At 52.6% G+C, this 19011-nt stretch overlaps 1 protein-coding gene across 1 annotated transcript in view; it reads left to right on the top strand.

Moving 5' to 3' along the window:
• The window catches only part of gemin5 (gem (nuclear organelle) associated protein 5), a 41190-nt gene that overhangs the window by 14772 nt on the left and 7407 nt on the right, over nt 1-19011 (top strand). The window contains exons 12-24 of the mRNA XM_078411680.1: nt 506-579; nt 1115-1296; nt 1885-2024; nt 3172-3343; nt 4495-4710; nt 6198-6329; nt 7156-7278; nt 8036-8131; nt 9166-9303; nt 11573-11720; nt 15335-15454; nt 16376-16586; nt 17687-17968. Coding sequence (XP_078267806.1) covers nt 506-579; nt 1115-1296; nt 1885-2024; nt 3172-3343; nt 4495-4710; nt 6198-6329; nt 7156-7278; nt 8036-8131; nt 9166-9303; nt 11573-11720; nt 15335-15454; nt 16376-16586; nt 17687-17968 — 2034 coding nt within the window. The remainder of the gene's footprint in view (nt 1-505; nt 580-1114; nt 1297-1884; nt 2025-3171; nt 3344-4494; nt 4711-6197; nt 6330-7155; nt 7279-8035; nt 8132-9165; nt 9304-11572; nt 11721-15334; nt 15455-16375; nt 16587-17686; nt 17969-19011) is intronic.

The raw sequence follows: 19011 nt of genomic DNA, 5'->3' as shown, positions 1-19011 counted from the left end.
GGGATGAAACTGTCCATGATTTTATACTTTAGACTTTTGAGACACAGTGTGGAAACAGACGATCGCCCGTTACACCAGCACGATCCTACACGCTAGGGACAATTTACGATTTTCACCAAAGCTAATTAACCTACAAACCCGCACATCTTTGGAGTGTGGGAGGAAACCGGAGCACCCGGAGGAATCCCATGTTGTCGCAGGGAGGGGAGAACATACGGACAGCACCCCTAGTCAGGATGGAACCCGGGTCTCTGGCGCTGTGACAGCACCTCTACCGCTGTGCCACCGTGCTGCCCTAATAGTCATACAGCATGGGAAATGGCCCTCAGCCCACCTCTGCCATTCTGACCAAGATGCCCATCTATCACAATCCAATAGGACGGTGTGCGTGGTGCCTGCAGCATTACTGTGTGCCGGAGCGGAGGGAGGGATGGGGAGTGGGGAGTGCTGATGGGCCATTGCATTGTCTGAGGTTAATCTTTCTCTTCCCCCTTGGATCCTCCAGCATAAACTCCCAGGTCGCAGTGAGCTGAGCTGGAAACCTGACGGGAAAGTCCTTGCGATCGGAAATGACGATGGGTGAGCGGAAATATCTCCTTATATACACCTCTCACAGTCCGGCCTCCTTGGAAAATAACGCCCTGCTTTTGTTAGCTCTGATTTGCTGCCGGGTCCTTTTACACAGGAGAGTCAAGGCTGTTTTATTGTCGTATGCTTGGTTCAGTTTAGTTTGGAGATACAGATTCGGCCCACCAAGTCTTTGCCGACCGGCAGAGCACCTACAGCAGAGAGCCGGGCTTGATCCTGACTACTGGTGCTGTCTGTACGGAGTTTTTACGTTCTCCCCGTGACCACGTGGGTTTTCTCCGGGTGCTCCGGTTTCATCCCAAACTCCAAAGAGGTACGGGTTTATAGGTTAATTGGCTTTGGTAAAATTGTAAATTGTCCCCCGCCTGCAGGGTAGTGCTGGTGCATGGGGAGATCGCTGGTCGGCGTGGATTTGGTGGGCCGAAGGGCCTGTTTCCACGCTGCATCTCTAAACTAGATCTGTTGCTGGTTTCATGTTCCTGGTGTAATGTTTGGTCTCTCTGCTTTCCTCCCGCCCTCCGACCAGGTCCATCGAGGTTTTCCAGGCCCCGCTCCTCAGGCTGTTGTGCACGGTGGAGACTCACCACAAGCTGATCAACGCCATCCGCTGGCATCACCCGCACAGCACGGACCCCGAGCTCAGCTTCCTCATCGCATCCGCCTCCAACAACGCCACCGTCTACGTGCACAACCTCCGCGCCGTGCTGGGTGAGCCCCTCGCCTCACCAGTCCATTCGCCCGTCCAGCCCTGCTGGCCCGCTCCTTTGCACTTTTACTTTAGAGATACAGCGCGGAAACAGGCCCTTCGGCCCACCAAGTCCGTGCCGACCAGCGATCACCCCGTACACTAGCAATATTGTACTCTCTAGCGGCAATTTACAATTTTACTGAAGCCAATTAACCTACAAACCCACACGTCTTTGAAATGTGAGAGGAAACTGAAGAACCCAGAGAAAACCCATGCGGTCACAGGGAAAACGTACAAACTCCATACAGACAGCACCCATAGTCAGGATCGAACCCGAGTCTCTGGCGCTGTAAGGCAGCAACTCTACCGCTCCGGTTTCCTCCCACATACAGGTTTGTAGGTTAATTTGGCTTTAGTAAAAATTGTAAATTGTCCCTAGTGTGTTGAATGGTTCTAGCCTCCGACCAGGTCAGCACAGACTCAGTGGGCCGAAGGGCCTGTTCCTGTGCTGTGTCTCTAAACTAAACCAAACCAAACCCATTGTCCTGATTTTCTTTACTAACAGAGTCCTTAAAGGATAATCCACTTCCTCTCTCTTTCCATCACAGAGAATCCTTCGGGAACACCAGCTAGGATGACGGAGCCTTACCGGACACTGTCCGGGCACACGGCAAAGGTGACCAGCCTGGCATGGAGCCCACACCACGATGCCCGGCTCGTCTCCGCCAGCTACGATGGCACGGCACAGGTAAGTGACTCTCAGGGAATAAACTCAGCAAACCTGGGCTCAACTCCATGCGGACAGCACCTGAGGTGGAGGATCGAACCTGGGACCCTGGCTCTGAGAGGCAGCGGCTCTACTGTTGTGCCACTGTGACTCTGTATCTTAGAATTGTACAGCACGGAACCATCTACACCAGCTCCACGTGCCTGCGTTTGGCCCACGTCCTTTCAAACCTTCCCTATCCATGTACCTGTCTAAACGGTTCTTAAACGTTGCGATAGTCCCTGCCTCAATTACCTCCTCTGGCATCCTTTATGTGGAAAAGGCTGCCCCTGAGGTTCCTATGAAATCTTTCTCCTCTCACCTTGAACCCATGTCCTCTGGATCTTGATTCCCCTACTCTGGGGCAGTTATATCTATTAATGGTGGGGAGAGTGTCTGTGGTTGGGGAGAGTGGGTGGATGATGGGGGAGAGTGGGTGGGGGGAGAGTGTATGTCGGTGGGGAGAGTGGGTGGGTGATGGGGGACAATGTCTGGGTGGGGAGCGTGGGTGGATGGGGGAAGAGTGGGTGATGAGGAGAGAGTAGGTGGGGAGAGTGTAGGTGGGGAGAGTGATGGGTTGGTGGGGAGAGTGTGAGTGGGTGATGGGGGGAGAGTGTGAGTGGGTGGGGGGAGTGTGGGTGGGGGGGAGAGTGTGGGTGGGGAGAGTGTGAGTGGGTGGGTGGGGGGAGAGTGAGTGGGTGGGTGGAGGGAGTGTGGGTGATGGGGGGAGAGTGTGTGGGTGGGGGGAGAGTGGGTGGGGGGGAGAGAGTGCGATGGGGAGAGTGTGAGTGGGTGGATGGGGAGAGTGTGAGTGGTCGGGTGGGGAGAGTGTGTGGGTGATGGGGAGATTGGGTGATGGGGGAGAGTGGGTGGGGGGGGTGTGGGTGGGGGAGAGTGTGGGGAGAATGGGTGATGGGGAAGTGTGGGTGGGGGGAGAGTGTGGGTGGGGGGAGTGTGTGGGTGAAGAGGGAGAGTGGGTGATGGGAGGAGAGTGGGCGATGGGGGAGAGTGTGGGTGGGGAGAGTGTGATGGGGGGAGAGTGTGTGGGTGGGAAGAGTGTGTGGGTGGGAAGACCAAGCTCTTTGTGAAAGGTGTTGTTCGGGATTGTTGACGTTCTCTTGTGTTGCAGGTGTGGGATGTTCTGCAGGAGGAGGCGGTGTGTAACTACCGGGGCCATGCGGGGAGACTGCTGGGGGTGCAGTGGTCGCCGGTGGATGCGGGGTGCATCTGGACAGGGGGAGATGACTTCACGTTGCGGCAGTGGGATGTTTCGAAGCAGGAGCACACTCGTCCACCACCAGGTACCCACGTTTTCCACACACCCACGCTCCCTGTTTGACATTCCCAGTTTCCAGTGCACGCTGGTCCCAGACTCCCCACCATCGACTCCATCTGCACTTCACGCTGTTTCAGGTGTTGTGAGCAGTTGTGGGGCCCATATCTGAGGAGGGATGTGCTGGCGTTGGAGAGAGTCCAGAGTAGGTTTACAAGAATCGTCCCAGGGGTGATTGGATGAACATATGAGGAGCGTTTGACAGCACTGGGCCTGTACTCGCTGGAGTTTAGAAGGATGAGGGGGGGATCACATTGGAACTTGCCGAATAGTGAAAGGCCTGGATAGAGTGGATGTGGAGAGGTAGTTTCCACCTGTGGGAGAGTCTCGGACCAGAGGGCACAGCCTCAGAATAAAAGGACGTCCCTTTAGAATGGAGATGAGGAAGAATCTCTTTAGCCAGAGGGTGGTGCATCTGTGGAATTCATTGCCACAGACGGCGGTGGAGGCCAAGTCATTGGGTATTTCTTAAGGTGGAGATTGACAGATTCTTGATTAGTACGGGTGTCACGGGTTAAGGGGGAGAAGACAGGAGAATGAGGTTGAGAGGGAAAGATAGATCAGCCATGATTGAACGGCAGAGTGACTTGATGGGCCGAATGGCCAAAATTCTGCTCCTGTAACTCATAAACTCTAGAACGTTCCTAATTTCTTGTGCACACTGGTCCCAGACTCCCCACCATTGACTCCATCTACATTTCACGCTGCCTCGGGAAAGAAAGCAGCCCCCATAATCCAAGTACCTCAATGGAGACCCTCGGACTATCTTTAATTGGACTTTACCGGACTTTATCCTGCATTAAAGTTACTCTCTGTCCTGGATCCAGTTCACTGTGGACGGCTCGACTATAATCGTGTGCGATCTTTACGGCGACTAGATTGCACGCAATAAAAAAGCTTTTCACCGTCCCTCGGCACAGGTGACAATGAACTGAACTAAACCTTGATCCTGTATCTGTACACAGTGACTGTAATCGTGGACAGTCTTTGATGGGTTAGCACGCAACAAAACAGCTTTTCGCTGTACCTCGGTACACGTGACAATAAACTAGACTAAACTAGTTTTGAAATTGATTCCCCCCCCCCCCCCCCCCCTCCCCCCCCCCCCTCCCCAATTAGGAAAGAAGTATTCCGAGCTGGAGAGGAAGAAGCTGGGAGGCCCGAAATCCAAACCCAAGAAGGGAAAGAAAAGGCCGGAGGTGTTGCCTGTGGGTCAGGATGAGAAGGAGATTGTGGACCCTTCACCCCCCACCCCTGTGAACGCCGGAGAGCGGGAAGACGAGCGGGAATGTCGAGGGGAAGAGCAGTCCGTCTCCAGTGGGGCCTCGTCTCAAGGTATTTGTTTCCATAATAGGTTCTTGTGCGGCACGGTGGAGCTGCTGCTGTGTATGGTCGGGGCCTGGAGCACACTGCCAGGGGTGGTGGTGGAGGCAGGAACCATCGTGGTGTTTAACAGGCTGTTAGATAGACACGTGGATACACAGGGAACGGAGGGATATGGATCACGTGCAGGCAGATAATAGTTTCCAAATTGGAGGGGAAAAAACGTATTTTGCTTGGGCAGCTTACAACCCAGCGGTATGGATATTGTTTTCTCTAACTTCAAGTAACCCTTGCATTCCCTCTCGCTCTGTTTCCCTCCCCCCCATCCTAGTTCTTTGACTAGTTTCACTGTCTTCCTGAGTGACTTTCCTGTTTGTCACCTTCCCCTCAGCCAACAATGAACCAACCATTGTACATTTCCTTGATCATCGTCTGCCTTGATCTGTCCCTTTCACGCCATTACATGCTCTTTGTACACTTACAAATCTCTAGTCTCCCTCTCCCCTGACTGTCAGCCTGCAGAAGGGTCTGGACCAGAAACATGACCCATTCCTTCTCTCCAGAGATGTTGCCTGACCCGCTGAGTTACTCCAGCATTTTTTGTCTGTCTCTCTTTGCGAGTTTAGTTTAGTTTAGAGATACAGCACGGAAACAGGCCCTTCGGCCCACCGAGTCCGTGCCAACCAGCGATCACCCTGTACACTAACACTATCCGACACACCAGGGACAATTTACAATGTTTATCAAAGCCAATTAACCTAGGGTTGTGGCAGGAAACCGGAGCACTTGGAGAAAACCCACGTGGTCACAGGGAGAACGTACAAACTCTGTACAGACAGCACCCATAGTCAGCATCAAACTCTAGTCTCTGGCGCTGTGAGGCTGCAACTCGACCGCTGTGCCGCCCCAAGTTGATCTTGGTATCATGTTCAGCACAGACATTGTGGGCTGAAGGGCCTGTTCCTATGCTGTACTGTTCCACGTTCTATGTTTACTGAGGTACAGTGAAAAGCTTTGTTTAGTATGCTATCCAAACGGATCAGATAATGCTGTACATAAATAAAGTTAAACTCAAGTACAACAGGTGGAGCAAAGAGGATGGAACAGAATGCAGAATATAGTTCTCAGTGTTGTCGCGATCTACAATGCTGAGAACTATATTCTGCATTCTGTATCTTTCCAGAGACAAAGTCCAATGTAACAGTATCAGTTCCAGAGACAAAGTCCAATGTCCACAATGGGGTAGAGGTGAATCGGACAGTACCCGAGCTTATGGAAGGACCGTTCAGAAGCCTGGTAGCAGAGGGGAAGAAGCTGTTCTTGAGTCTGGTGGTACGCACTTTCAAGCTTCTGCACCTTCTGCAGGACGGGAGCGGGGAGAAGAAGGAATAACCGGGATGAGGTTGGAATGCCGTGATGGTGGCCTAACTTATGGAAGGACTGATTGGAAGGGATTTTTGGAATGTCGGATTAATATGTCTCCCGTTTAATCCTGACAGCCCCGTTAGAGGAAGTGGGATCTCGGGAAAACATGGAACACGTGCTTCCCAATGCCACACAATTGCCAGTGAGCCAAGGTCTCCAGGGAAGGAAGGACCGGCCAAAAGAGGAGAGGAAGAGGGAGAAGCCAGGTGAATCTTGTCTTGGCTTGGGAGGAGCCCTGGGAATTGTGCATCTCCTCGATGGTTCAATGGTTTTTGCATGGAGTTCAAAAACGTATTGCCTAATGTATTACCTACGCACAATCCCCGATGTAGTTCAAATCTTTGAGGTGGCGCAGAGGTAAAGTTGCTGCCTCATAGCGCCATAGAGTGAGTTTGGTCCGGGCTACAGGTGCTGTCTATACAGAGTTTGCACGTTCTCCCTGGACCTCGTGGGTTTTCTCCCGGTGCTCCAGTTTCTTCCCACATCCCAAAGACGTAGGGCATGTTAGTGGGCATGGAACTGTGAGGCTGAAGGGCCTGTTTGCACGTTGTATGACTCTGATAAACTTTGCCCCTCACACTTTAAAGCTATGGCCTCTAGTCTTTGACATTTCCAAATGGGGCGTGCAGATGGGGCACGTAAGTCGGCATGGACGAGTTAGGCCGAAGGGCCTGTCTCCGTGCTGTATGACTGTGTCTCCATCCCGTTAACCCACATACCGCCTTTAAACTTTGCCCCTTGCACCTTAAAGTTATTCCTTCTAGTCTTTCACATTTCCAAATGGGACTAGCATAGATGGGCATGTTGGTCAGTATGGGTGAGTCGGGCTGAAGGGCCTGTCTCCATGCTGTGTGACTGACGAGTGTAGATGGGGCATGTTGGTCAGTATGGGTGGGTCCGGCTGAAGGGCCTGTCCCCGTGCTGTGTGACTGACGAGTGTAGATGGGGCATGTTGGTCAGTATGGGTGGGTCGGGCTGAAGGGCCTGTGTCCGTGCTGTGTGACTGTGGGATGATGACCCTGTGCGTTGCAGAGGCCGTGGGGAAGAGGAAGAAGGGCCGCTCGCTGTTGCCGCTGAGCTCGGCCAATGATCACCGATGCAAGGAGGACCTGCAAGAGGACTGCGTGCACCTTGCCCGCATCCGTCACCAACAAGGTGCGTGTTCCATGGCGCAGCATGTCAGAGTTACTATCTGCTGAATGGCTCACATCACTCTGACATGGTGGTCTGTCTCCCTGTGTGTGTCTCTCTCCCGGTATGTGCCTGTCCCCCCGCGTGCCTGTCCCCGTGTTTGCCTGTCCCCCCGCGTGCCTGTCCCCCCACGTGCCTGTCCCCGTGCTTGCCTGTCCCCCCGCATGCCTGTCCCCCCGCATGCCTGTCCCCCTGCGCGCCTGTCCCCCTGCGCGCCTGTCCCCCCTGCGCGCCTGTCCCCCCACGTGCCTGTCCCCGTGGGTGCCTGTCCCCGTGGGTGCCTGTCCCCCGCGCGCCTGTCCCCGTGCTTGCCTGTCCCCGTGGGTGCCTGTCCCCGTGGGTGCCTGTCCCCCCGCGTGCCTGTCCCCGTGGGTGCCTGACCCCGTGGGTGCCTGTCCCCCCGCGCGCCTGTCCCCGTGGGTGCCTGTCCCCCCGCGCGCCTATCCCCGTGGGTGCCTGTCCCCGTGGGTGCCTGTCCCCCCGCGTGCCTGTCCCCCCGCGTGCCTGTCCCCCCGCGCGCCTGTCCCCGTGGGTGCCTGTCCCCGTGGGTGCCTGTCCTCCCGCGCGCCTGTCCCCGTGGGTGCCTGTCCCCGTGGGTGCCTGTCCCCCCGCGCGCCTGTCCCCCATTCTCTCCCTGTCTCCACTGCCCCCTTTTCCTCTCGCACCATCTCATGCCGCTGGGTGACCTGCGCCCCCTAACGGTACGGTGTTGTTGCCCCAGGGTGTGAGGGTGAGGCTGCCGCTGGATCGGGGGACCGGGTGCAGCTCGGGCTGTTCATGGACAGACCAGCGCTCCACCGGATGTTGGACGAGGAAGGTAAGGACCGGGGGCGGGCGGGCGTGGGGGGGAGGGGGTATGCGGGGGAGGAACCGGCCCCGGGGGAGGGACTTATAACTGGCCCTCTGCCAGTGGGAATGTGTGCATCACCCTTTACGTTCCCATTGTGTGGAGTTTGCACGTTCTCCCTGTGATCACGTGGGTTCCCTCCCACATCCCAAAGACATGTGGGTTTGCAGGTTAATTGGCCCTCTGCAAATTGCCCCCAGTGTGTAGGGAGTGGATGGGAAAATGGGATAACACAGAACTAGTGTGAATGCGTGATCGATGGTCGGCATGGACTCAGTGGGTCGAAGAGCCAGTTTCCATGCTGTGTCTCTCAACTAAACTTAAACATGGAAGAGTACAGCACAAGAGCAGGCCCTTCGGCCCACAATGTCTGTGCCGCACATGATGCCAAGACCAACTCTTATCTGCCGGCTCGTGATCCGTATCTCTTCATTCCCTGCACATCCATGTGCCGATCCAAAAGACTGTCGTAACTGCCTCCACCACCACCCCAGACACTCACCACCCTCTGTCCATGGTTTATCACCTTTAAACACTACCCTCTCACTTTAAATCCTTGGACACAAGGAACTGAAAATACTGGTTTGCAAAAGAAGGCACAAAGTGCTGGAGTAATTGGCCAACTGAGACACAGTGGTGCAGCGGGTAGAGCCGCTACCTCACAGCGCCAGAAACCCAGGTTCGATCCTGACCTCGGGTGCTGTCTGTCTGTGTGGAATTTGAACGTTCTCCCTGTGACCGCGTGGGTTTCTCCGGATGCTCCGGTTTCCTCCCACATCCCAAAGACGTGCAGGTTTGTAGATTAATTGGCTTCTGTAAAGTTGCAATTTGTCTCGCGTGTGTGGGATAATGCTAGTGTACAGGGTAATCACTGGTCAGCACGGACTCGGTGGGCCGAAAGGCCAGTTTCCGCGCTATATCTCAAGTCTGAATCCCTGGGGAGCATGGATATGTGACGTTTCGGGTCTGGACCCTTCTTCAGACAGATGTTTTGTGTTCAACAGCTAAGAACCACGCAGAGGCGGGTCACACGGACCTGGGCTATCAGCTGCTTCTGTGGAAAGGCGACGTGAAGGGAGCCTTGGAGACAGCCATCGAGAGGATGGAGCTGAACGACACCTTGGTTGCCATGGCACCCATGGGTAGGTCCACTTCCGCTAGGCCGTAATTAGGTTTATTATTAGAGTTCTAGAGTAACTGAAACCAAATTACATCATTTGGCCCATCAAGTCTACTCCACCATTCAATCATGGCTGATCTATCTTTCCCTCTCAACCCCATTCTCCTGCCTTCTCCCCATTACCTTTGACACCGGTACTAATCAAGAACCTGTCAATCTCCGCCTTAAAAATAAGAAATGACTTGGCCTCCACAGCCGTCTGTGCCAATGAATTTCATAGATTAACCATCCTCTGGCTAAAGAAATTCCTCCTGATCTTTCTAAAGTTACGACCTTTTATTCTGTGGCTGTGCCCTCTGGTCCTAGCCTCAACATCCTCTCTATCCAGGCCTTTCCCTATTTGGTACGTTTCAGAGTCATAGAGTCACATAGCATGGAAACAGGCCCTTTGGCCCAACTTTCCCATGCCGTTCAACATGGCCCATCTACACTAGTCCCACCTGTCTGCATTTGGCCCATCTCCTTCTAAACCTGTCCTATCCATGTATGTGTCCAAATGTTTCTTAAACATTGCGATAGTCCCTGCCTCAACTACCTCCAAAGGCAGCTCGTTCCATTCACCTATACCTCCTTTTGTGTAAAAAAAAAAAGAAGTTACCCCTTAGGTTTCTATGAAACCTTTCCCCCCTCATCTTAGACCCATGTCCTGCAGTTTTCGACTCCCCTTCTCTGTGCAAGAGACTCTGTGCATCTACACGATCTATTCCTCTCATGATTTTATACACCTCTATAAGATTACCCCTCATCCTCCTGTGCTCAACCTCTCCCTGTAGCTCAGGCCCTCGAGTCCTGGAACATTCTCGTAGATCTTTCCAGCTTGGCAACATCCATATTGTCACCTACCTGCACGTGCTCCATATCCCTCCGATCCCTGCGTATCCATCTTCTACCTCCTACCTCCCCACCTGAGATCCCCTACCTCCGACCCGCTGAAACACTCCCCACCCCTGGGGTTAGGCTCATTGTTGTCACATGTACAGTGAAAAGTTTTGTTTTGACAATAGACAATAGGTGCAGGAGTAGGCCATTCAGCCCTTCGAGCCAGCACCGCCATTCAATGCGATCATGGCTGATCACTCTCAATCAGTACCCCGTTCCTGCCTTCTCCCCATACCCCCTCACTCCGCTATCCTTAAGAGCTCTATCCAGCTCTCTCTTGAAAGCATCCAACGAACTGGCCTCCACTGCCTTCTGAGGCAGAGAATTCCACACCTTCACCACTCTCTGACTGAAAAAGTTCTTCCTCATCTCCGTTCTAAATGGCCTACCCCTTATTCTTAAACTGTGGCCCCTTGTTCTGGACTCCCCCAACATTGGGAACATGTTTCCTGCCTCTAATGTGTCCAATCCCCTAATTATCTTATATGTTTCCAAACAGATCAAATAGCACAATGCATCAATACAATCAAGTCAAACTCAAATACAATGGGTAGAGCAAAAGGGAAGGTGTGGAGTGCAGAATATAGTGCTCAGCATTGTAGCTTATCAGTTCCACAGGCTGGAACAGTTTTCTTTTCTTTGAATGGTTAGCATAGAAACATAGAAAATAGGTGCAGGAGTAGGCCATTCGGCCCTTCGAGCCTGCACCGCCATTCAATATGATCATGGCTGATCATCCAGCTCAGTAACCTGTACCTGCCTTCTCTCCATACCCACTGATCCCTTTAGCCACAAGGGCATGCAAAGAAAAGCTTTTCACTGTGCCTCGGGACACATGACGATTATGGGATAATAAACAAATCAAAGACTTGTCCCTCTCCCACCTTGGTCATTCCTCCTCCTGCTGGAAGACAATCAAAACCAAACGAGGAAAAGGATCAAATGTCTTGTGCAAGTGTCAGGCTGCACGGTGGAGCAGCGGTGGAGTTGCTGCCTCACGGCGAAAGAGATCCGGGTTCGAGCCTGACTACGGGTGCTGTCTGTACAGGGTTTGTACGTTCTCCCTGTGTTGCCGTGGGTTTTCTCCAGGTGCTCCGCTTTCCTCCCACGCTCCAAAGACGTGCAAGTTTGCAGTTTAATTGGCTTCGGTAAAATTGTAAACCGTCCTCGGTGTGTAGGATAATATTAGTGTGCGGGGATCGCTGGTCGGCGCGAACTCGGTGGGCTGAAGGGCCAGTTTCCACACTGTATCTCTAAACTAAACTCTACGTGACAATAACTAAAGTGAATGATATGTGGTGTCTGGTGTGGACGGGCTCTCTCACTGGGATCTCTGCTTGTTGTGCTTACAGCTGGATACACTATTTGGGTGAGAGCAGTCGAGGCTTTTGTGAAGCAGCTGTGCTTCCAGGAACAGTACGTTAAGGCTGCCACGCTGCTCCTGTCTGTACACCGCGTCTACGAGGCCGTGCGCTTACTGCAGTCCCACCAGCTCTTCCGGTAAGACCGCAATGTCCTTCCATCACGGACACAAAATGCCTTGTGTAACGCAGCGGGGTCAGGCAGCATCACTGCAGAAATGTAATAGGTGACGTTTCGGGTTGAGACCCTTCTTCAGACTGAGAGTCGGTGTGGGGGGAGGGAGGGGTGGAAACTTGAGGTATTGAAAGATGAAAGGTATGAAAAACCCAACAGAAGCCGGCAACGATGATGAAGGAAAGGTTGCGCCCACAATGATCCATTGTTGGCTGTGGGGAAGGTGATAACAAGTTATCCAACAGTGAAACTAGTAGGACAACTAGGATGGGGGAGGGGCGGAGAGAGAGGGAATGCAAGTTAGAGAAATCAATATTCGTACCGCTGGGTTGTAAGCTGTCCAAGTGGAATATGAGATGCTGTTCCACCGATATGAGTTGGGTGTCACTCTAACAGTGGAGGAGGCACAGGACAGAAAGGTCTGTGTGGGAATGGGAGGGGGAGTTTAAGTGTTTGGCAACTGGAAGATCTCGTAGGCCAAGGCAGACTGAGCAAAGGTGTTGAGCGAAATGATCGCCCAGTCTGCGCTTGATGTCTTTCGATCGCAGAGCGCAGGAGATCGCTGTTCTGCTCGTGTTCAACAGGTCGGGCAGCATCTGTGGAGGAATGTCACGGTGGCGCAGCGGTAGAGTTGCTGCCTCACAGCGCCAGAGACCCGGGTTCGATTGTGACCTCGGGTGCGGTCTGTACAGAGTTTGTACGGTCTTCCTGTGCCCACGTGGGTTTTCCGCTGCTCCGGTTTCCTCCTATGCCCCAAAGACGAGCAGGTTTGTGGGTTAATTGACCCTCTGTAAATTGCCTCTGGTGTGTAGGGAGTGGATGAGAAAGTGGGATAGACAATAGACAATAGGTGCAGGAGGAGGCCATTCGGCCCTTCGAGCCAGCACCGCCATTCAATGTGATCATGACTGATCACTCTCAATCAGTACCTCGTTCTGCGGCAGGTAGTGCAGGAGTCCCCTGCGGTCATCTCCCTCCTAAACAGATATGCCATTTTGGATACTGTTGGGGGAGATGGCTCATCAGGGGAAGGCAGCAGCAGCCAAGTTCATGGCACCGAAGGAAGGAGAATTCCACAGACTCACCACTCTCTGTGTGAAGAAATGTTTTCTCATCTCGGTCCTAAAAGACTTCCCCCTTATCCTTAAGCTGTGACCCCTGGTTCTGGACTCCCCCAACATCGGGAACAATCTTCCCGCATCTAGCCTCTCCAACCCCTTAAGAATTTTATATGTTTCTATAAGATCCCCCCTCAGTCTTCTAAATTCCAGCGAGTACAAGCCCAGTCTATCTAGTCTTTCCTCATATGTAAGTCCCGCCATCCCAGGGATCAATCTGGTGATCCTTCTCTGTACTCCCTCTAAGGCAAGAACGTCATTCCTCAGGTTAGGAGACCAAAACTGCACACAGTACTCCAGGTGCGGTCTCACCAAGGCCCTGTACAACTGCAGCAGAACCTCCCTGCTCCTAAACTCAAATCCTCTTGCTATGAATGCCAACATACCATTCGCTTTCTTCACTGCCTGCTGCACCTGCATGCTTGCTTTCAATGACTGGTGCACCATGACACCCAGGTCACGTTGCATCTCCCCTTCTCCCAATCGGTCACCATTCAGGTAATACTCTGCTTTCCTGTTCTTGCCGCCAAAGTGGATAACCTCACATTTATCCACATTATATTGCATCTGCCATGCATTTGCCCACTCGCCTAATCTATCCAAGTCACTCTGCAGCCTCCTAGCATCCTCCTCGCAGCTAAAACTGCCACCCAGCTTCGTGTCATCCGCAAACTTAGAGATGTTGCATTCAATTCCCTCGTCCAAATCATTAATATACACTGTAAATAACTGGGGTCCCAGCACTGAGCCTTGCGGTACCCCACTAGTCACTGCCTGCCATTCCGAAAAGGACCTGTTTATTCCTACTCTTTGCTTCCTGTCCGCCAACCAATTTTCTATCCACCTCAACACTGAACCCTCAATACCGTGTGCTTTAAGTTTGTACACCAATCTCCTATGTGGGACCTTGTCGAAGGCCTTCTGAAAGTCCAGATATAACACATCGACTGGTTCTCCCTTATCCACTCTACTAGTTACATCCTCGAAAAATTCTATAAGATTCGTCAGACATGATTTGCGTTTGGTAAATCCATGCTGACTTTGTCCGATGATTTCACCACTTTCCAAATGTAATGCTATCACATCTTTAATAACTGACTCTAGCATTTTCCCCACTACCGATGTTAGGCTAACTGGTCTATAATTCCCCGTTTTCTCTCCCTCTCTTTTTAAAAAGTGGGGTTACATTAGCTACCCTCCAATCCTCAGGAACTACTCCAGAATCTAAAGAGTTTTGAAAAATTATCACTAATGCATCCACTATTTCTGAGGCTACTTCCTTAAGCACTCTGGGATGCAGCCTATCTGGTCCTGGGGATTTATCTGCCTTTAATCCATTTAATTTACCTAACACCACTTCCCGACTAACCTGGATTTCCCTCAGTTCCTCCATCTCTTTAGACCCTCGGTCCCCCGCTATTTCCGGCAGACGGTTTATGTCTTCCTTAGTGAAGACAGAACCAAAGTATTTGTTCAATTGGTCTGCCATCTCCTTGTTCCCTATGATCAATTCACCTGTTTCCGACTGCAAGGGACCTACATTTGCCTTAACTAATCTTTTTCTCTTGACATATCTATAAAAGCTTCTGCAGTCTGTTTTTATGTTCCTTGCCAGTTTTCCCTCATAATCTATTTTCCCTTTCCTAATTAAGCCCTTTGTCCTCCTCTGCTGGACTCTGAATTTCTCCCAGTCCTCTGGTATGCTACTTTTTCTGGCTAATCTGTATGCTTCATCTTTTGTTTTAATACTATCCTTGATTTCCCTTGTTAGCCACGGATGCACTACCTTTCCTGGTTTGTTCTTTTGCCAAACTGGGATGAACACTTGTTGTAGTTCATCCATGCGACCTTTAAATGCCTTCCATTGCATGTCCACCGTCAACCCTTTCAGCATCAATCGCCAGTCTATCTTGGACAATTCACGCCTCATACGCTCAAAGTTACCTTTCTTTAAGTTCAGAACACTTGTTTCTGTATTGACTTTGTCACTCTCCATCCTAATGAAGAACTCTACCATATTATGATCACTTTTGCCCAAGGGGCCTCGCACAACAAGACTGCTAACTAACCTTTCCTCATTACTCAATACCCAGTCTAGAATGGCCTGTTCTCTCGTTGGTTCCTCGACATGTTGGTTTAGAAAACCATCTCTCAAACATTCCAAGAAATCCTCTTCCTCAGCACCCCTGCCAGTAATCCTTCTAAATTCCAGTGTATACAAGCCATTCCGGGAATTATCCCAGTAAACCTACGCTGCACGATAACATCGAACTAATGTGAACGGGTGATCGAAGGTCGGCGTGGGCTCGGGGGGCTGAAGGGCCTGTTTCCGCGCTGTGTCTTGGAACTAAACTAAAAGATTACCACGGTTACTGATGGGGGAGCGTGTGTCCGTGGGAGGGGATTCCACGCTGCGTCTCTAAGCTAAAACAAAATGAGACGTGGTTGCTGTTTCCCCAGAGAAGCCATCGCTCTCGCTAAAGCCCGTCTCCAGCCTGACGACCCGGTGATGAGGGACCTCTACACCGGCTGGGCTGGCCTGATGGAGAAGGATGGGCACTACGCCTTGGCAGCAAAATGGTAAGTTGGAATTAGTGACACATAATTGTCACACCTACCCGGGCACACCTTCCTTTGGGCAGCACGGTGGCGCAGCGGTAGAGTTGCTGCCTCACAGCGCCAGAGAACCCGGGTTCGATCCTGACCACGGGTGCTGTCTGTGCAGAGTTTGCACGTTCTCTCTGTGACCACGTGGGTTTTCTCCGGGTGCTCCGGTTTCCTCCCACACTCCAAAGACGTGCAGGTTTGTAGGTTAATTTGTAGGTTAACTAAACTAAACACTGCCCAGATTGCACAAAATTGCAGAGAGTTGTAGATGTGGCCCAGTCCATCACACAGACCAGACTCCCCACCATCAACTCCATCTGCACTTCACGCTGCCTCGGGAGAACAGCCGACATAATCAACATAATCAAAGACTCCTTCTCCCCACTCCCGTCTGGTAGAAGGTACAGAAGCTTGAAAGTGCGCACCACCAGACTCAGGAACAGCTTCTTCCCCTCTGTTATCGGGCTTCTGAATGGTCCTTCCATAAGCTCGGGTACTGTCCGATCACCTCTACCCCACTGCGGACATTGGACTTTTTCTCTGGAACAATGCAAACAAAGACGTGCAGGTTTGTAGGTTAATTGACTGGGTAAAAATGTAAAAATTGTCCCTGGTGTGTGTAGGATAGTGTTAATGTGCGGGGATCACTGGGCGGCACGGACTTGGTGGGCCGAAAGGGCCTGTTTCCGCGCTGTAGGATCTAAACCTAAATCTAAAAAAAAATGCATTACATAAATGCAACCAATCAACCACAAGGACAATAGATAGAGCAAAGGGGAAGATACAGAGTGCAGAATGCAGTATGACTCTGACTCTCTCTCACGTAATGCTAACCCTCTTCCCGCACCTCTTTCTCCCACCCCCCTCTCTCTCTCTCTCTCCCCCCCACTCTAGTTACCTGGCCATGGACTCACCGTTCGATGCGGCCAAGGTGCTGGCGAGGAAGGGTGATGTGGTGTCGCTGGGCGCGGCGGCCGAGGTGGCGGCGGTCAGTGGTGAGGGGGCGCTGGCTGGTCAGCTCCGATCCCGCTGTGCCCTCGACCTGGTAGCTCAGCGTGACTGGCCGGGAGCTCACGAGGTGGTTGGAGCCAGTGAGACCTTGCTGGTAAGTGGGGTGGGGGGATTATTACAGTGGTATAGGGTCATGGTCTAGGTTTGTTTAGGTTTTTTGTTTAGGTTGATAGTTTTTGGTGTTTTTTTAGTTTTAGGTGTTTAGTGTTAGGGTTTTAGTTTTAGTCTCAGGTTGTTAGAGGTGTTTGTTTAGTATTGGAGTTTAATATTGGAGTTTAGTATTGGAGTTTAGTATTGGAGTTTAGTATTGGAGTTTAGTATTGGAGTTTAGTATTGGAGTTTAGTATTGGAGTTTAGTATTGGAGTTTAGTATTGGAGTTTAGTATTGGAGTTTAGTATTGGAGTTTAGTATTGGAGTTTAGTATTGGAGTTTAGTATTGGAGTTTAGTATTGGAGTTTAGTATTGGAGTTTAGTATTGGAGTTGCGTATTGGAGTTGAGTATTGGGTTGCTGGGGATTTTGGTTGTTAGGGTTGTACAGGTTGAAGGTTGGTATGTTTATCGTGCTCGGCTGTAATGGTTTTGGGTGGCTGGTTTTGGTTGGGATTTGCAAGTTGTGTATTTTGAAGCGAGAAGATTGACAAAGTGTGAACAGTAGGGGGAGTGAGAGGGGAAAGATCAGTGGAAGGAAAAGTCTGAAGAAGGGTCTCGACCCGAAACATCGCCCATTCCTTCTCTCCCGAGATGCTGCCTGACCCGCTGAGTTATTCCAGCATTCTGAGTCTACCTAAGATCAGTGGAAGGTCGGCCAGGGCTCGGGGCGATGAAATGGAGGGGGGGGGGTTATGGGGAGGTGGGAGGTTTTGTAGAGGTTACCGTGTTTGAGTGGTGATGGTACGTTTGTGCATGCATTTGACAGTGCCCGTGTTTGGGCGTGTGTTTGACTGCGTCTGACTGTGTGTGTGTGTGCGTTCCCCAGGGCCTGTGTTTGATGGTGGCTGTCTTTCGGCCTGTGTTTGGGTGCATGTCTGACGTTGTGTGTACGTGTTTAGGCCTGTGTTTACATCAGTGTTTAGGCCTTTGTTTGTGCTGTGTTTGGCGTTGTGTACACAGCCCCGAGCCTGTGTTTGATGGTGCCTGTCTTTAGGCCTGTGTTTGGGTGCATGTCTGACGTGTGTGTGTGTGCGTTCCCCAGGGCCTGCGTTTGGTGCTGTGTACGTTGGAGCTGCTGTGCCGGCAGTTGGATCGGCGCGGGGCGGTGACGTGGAGGAGCGTGTCAACGCCGCGCTACCACGGCTGGAGCGGTCCTGGCGAGGGGAGTGAGCAGCCGGCAGTCAGTCTGCTGGACGCGGTCCTGGCCGCCTGGCGGGACGGTCTCGGCGTGACGGTGATCGACCAGGAGCGGCTGCAACAGGCTCGCCAGCAGCTCAGCGCCACCGAGCACGCCGAGAGCACGGCTAACACACCGCCCAGACTGGTAAACCATCTCCACTGCCCCGTCCCTCTCTCTCTCTCTCTCCTCCCCTCCCCAGCCCCATTCTCTCCCCCATCCCCTCACCGAGACCTCCCAAGGAGATCACACCCATGGGCTGCTGCCTTCAAGGATGTGCGCGGATACCGGTGGTGGGCGTCAACCGTACCGTCTTGCTGGGAATGCCCGGCTTCTACCGGGACTTGCTGAGAGTCTGGAACCTGGTTACTGTCGACCGGGCCCCCCTTCCACCGGCAGAGGGCGAGGGTCCGGGCGTGAGAGCAGCCGGCCCGTGTCCCACCCCTCCGGGTGTCAGGGGGGCTCGAGCGTGTGGAGTACTTGTGGCTGAGCAAACCCCCGCTCAGCCGGAGGTACTCGTCGGACCCAGGCGCCGTAATCCTTCCCGGGAGCCGGTCCCACACAACATGAGCCGCATTTCCTCGACACCCCTCATCTCCCTCCGAGACGCAGGGAGGCGTGTCCTGTACGGGCTCCTCCTCCACACCCTGCACTTCCTCGCCCTGGTCCACCGTCCGGACACCAAGTGGCGTTGCCTTCTGGTCGCAGGGATTCTGCCCCTCTCCATCGGGGACCTGGGGTGGAGGGTATTGCACCGAGGAGTCCCCTGCAACCTGTTCCTCGCGCGGTTCACAGACTTCGCCAGCCGCCTGCCACTGTTGCGGGCTGGAAGAGTGTGTGTACCACGTGTACATGGAGTGTGTAAGTCTGTGTACCATGTGTACATGGAGTGTGTGAGTCTGTGTACCACGTGTACATGGAGTGTGTGAGTCTGTGTACCACGTGTACATGGAGTGTGTGAGTCTGTACCACGTGTACATGGAGTGTGTGAGTCTGTGTACCACGTGTATATGGAGTGTGTGAGGTTGCAGCCCCTGTTTCAATATCTAAAGGGGCTGCTCCTTGCCTTCTGGCTCCACTTCTCACTCACCATCCTCATCTTTGGACACCCTGTGCGTAGGGGAGAGGGCAGGGCCGAAGATGTCCTGGTTGGGTTGCTCCTGGGCTTGGCCAAGCTGGCCATCCGCGAC

This window comes from Rhinoraja longicauda, chromosome 14 (assembly GCF_053455715.1).
Source record: "Rhinoraja longicauda isolate Sanriku21f chromosome 14, sRhiLon1.1, whole genome shotgun sequence".
NCBI classification, from domain to species: domain Eukaryota; kingdom Metazoa; phylum Chordata; class Chondrichthyes; order Rajiformes; family Arhynchobatidae; genus Rhinoraja; species Rhinoraja longicauda.
The sequence above is the reverse complement of the archived record's forward strand: the minus strand, read 5'-3'. Positions and strand labels throughout refer to the sequence as shown.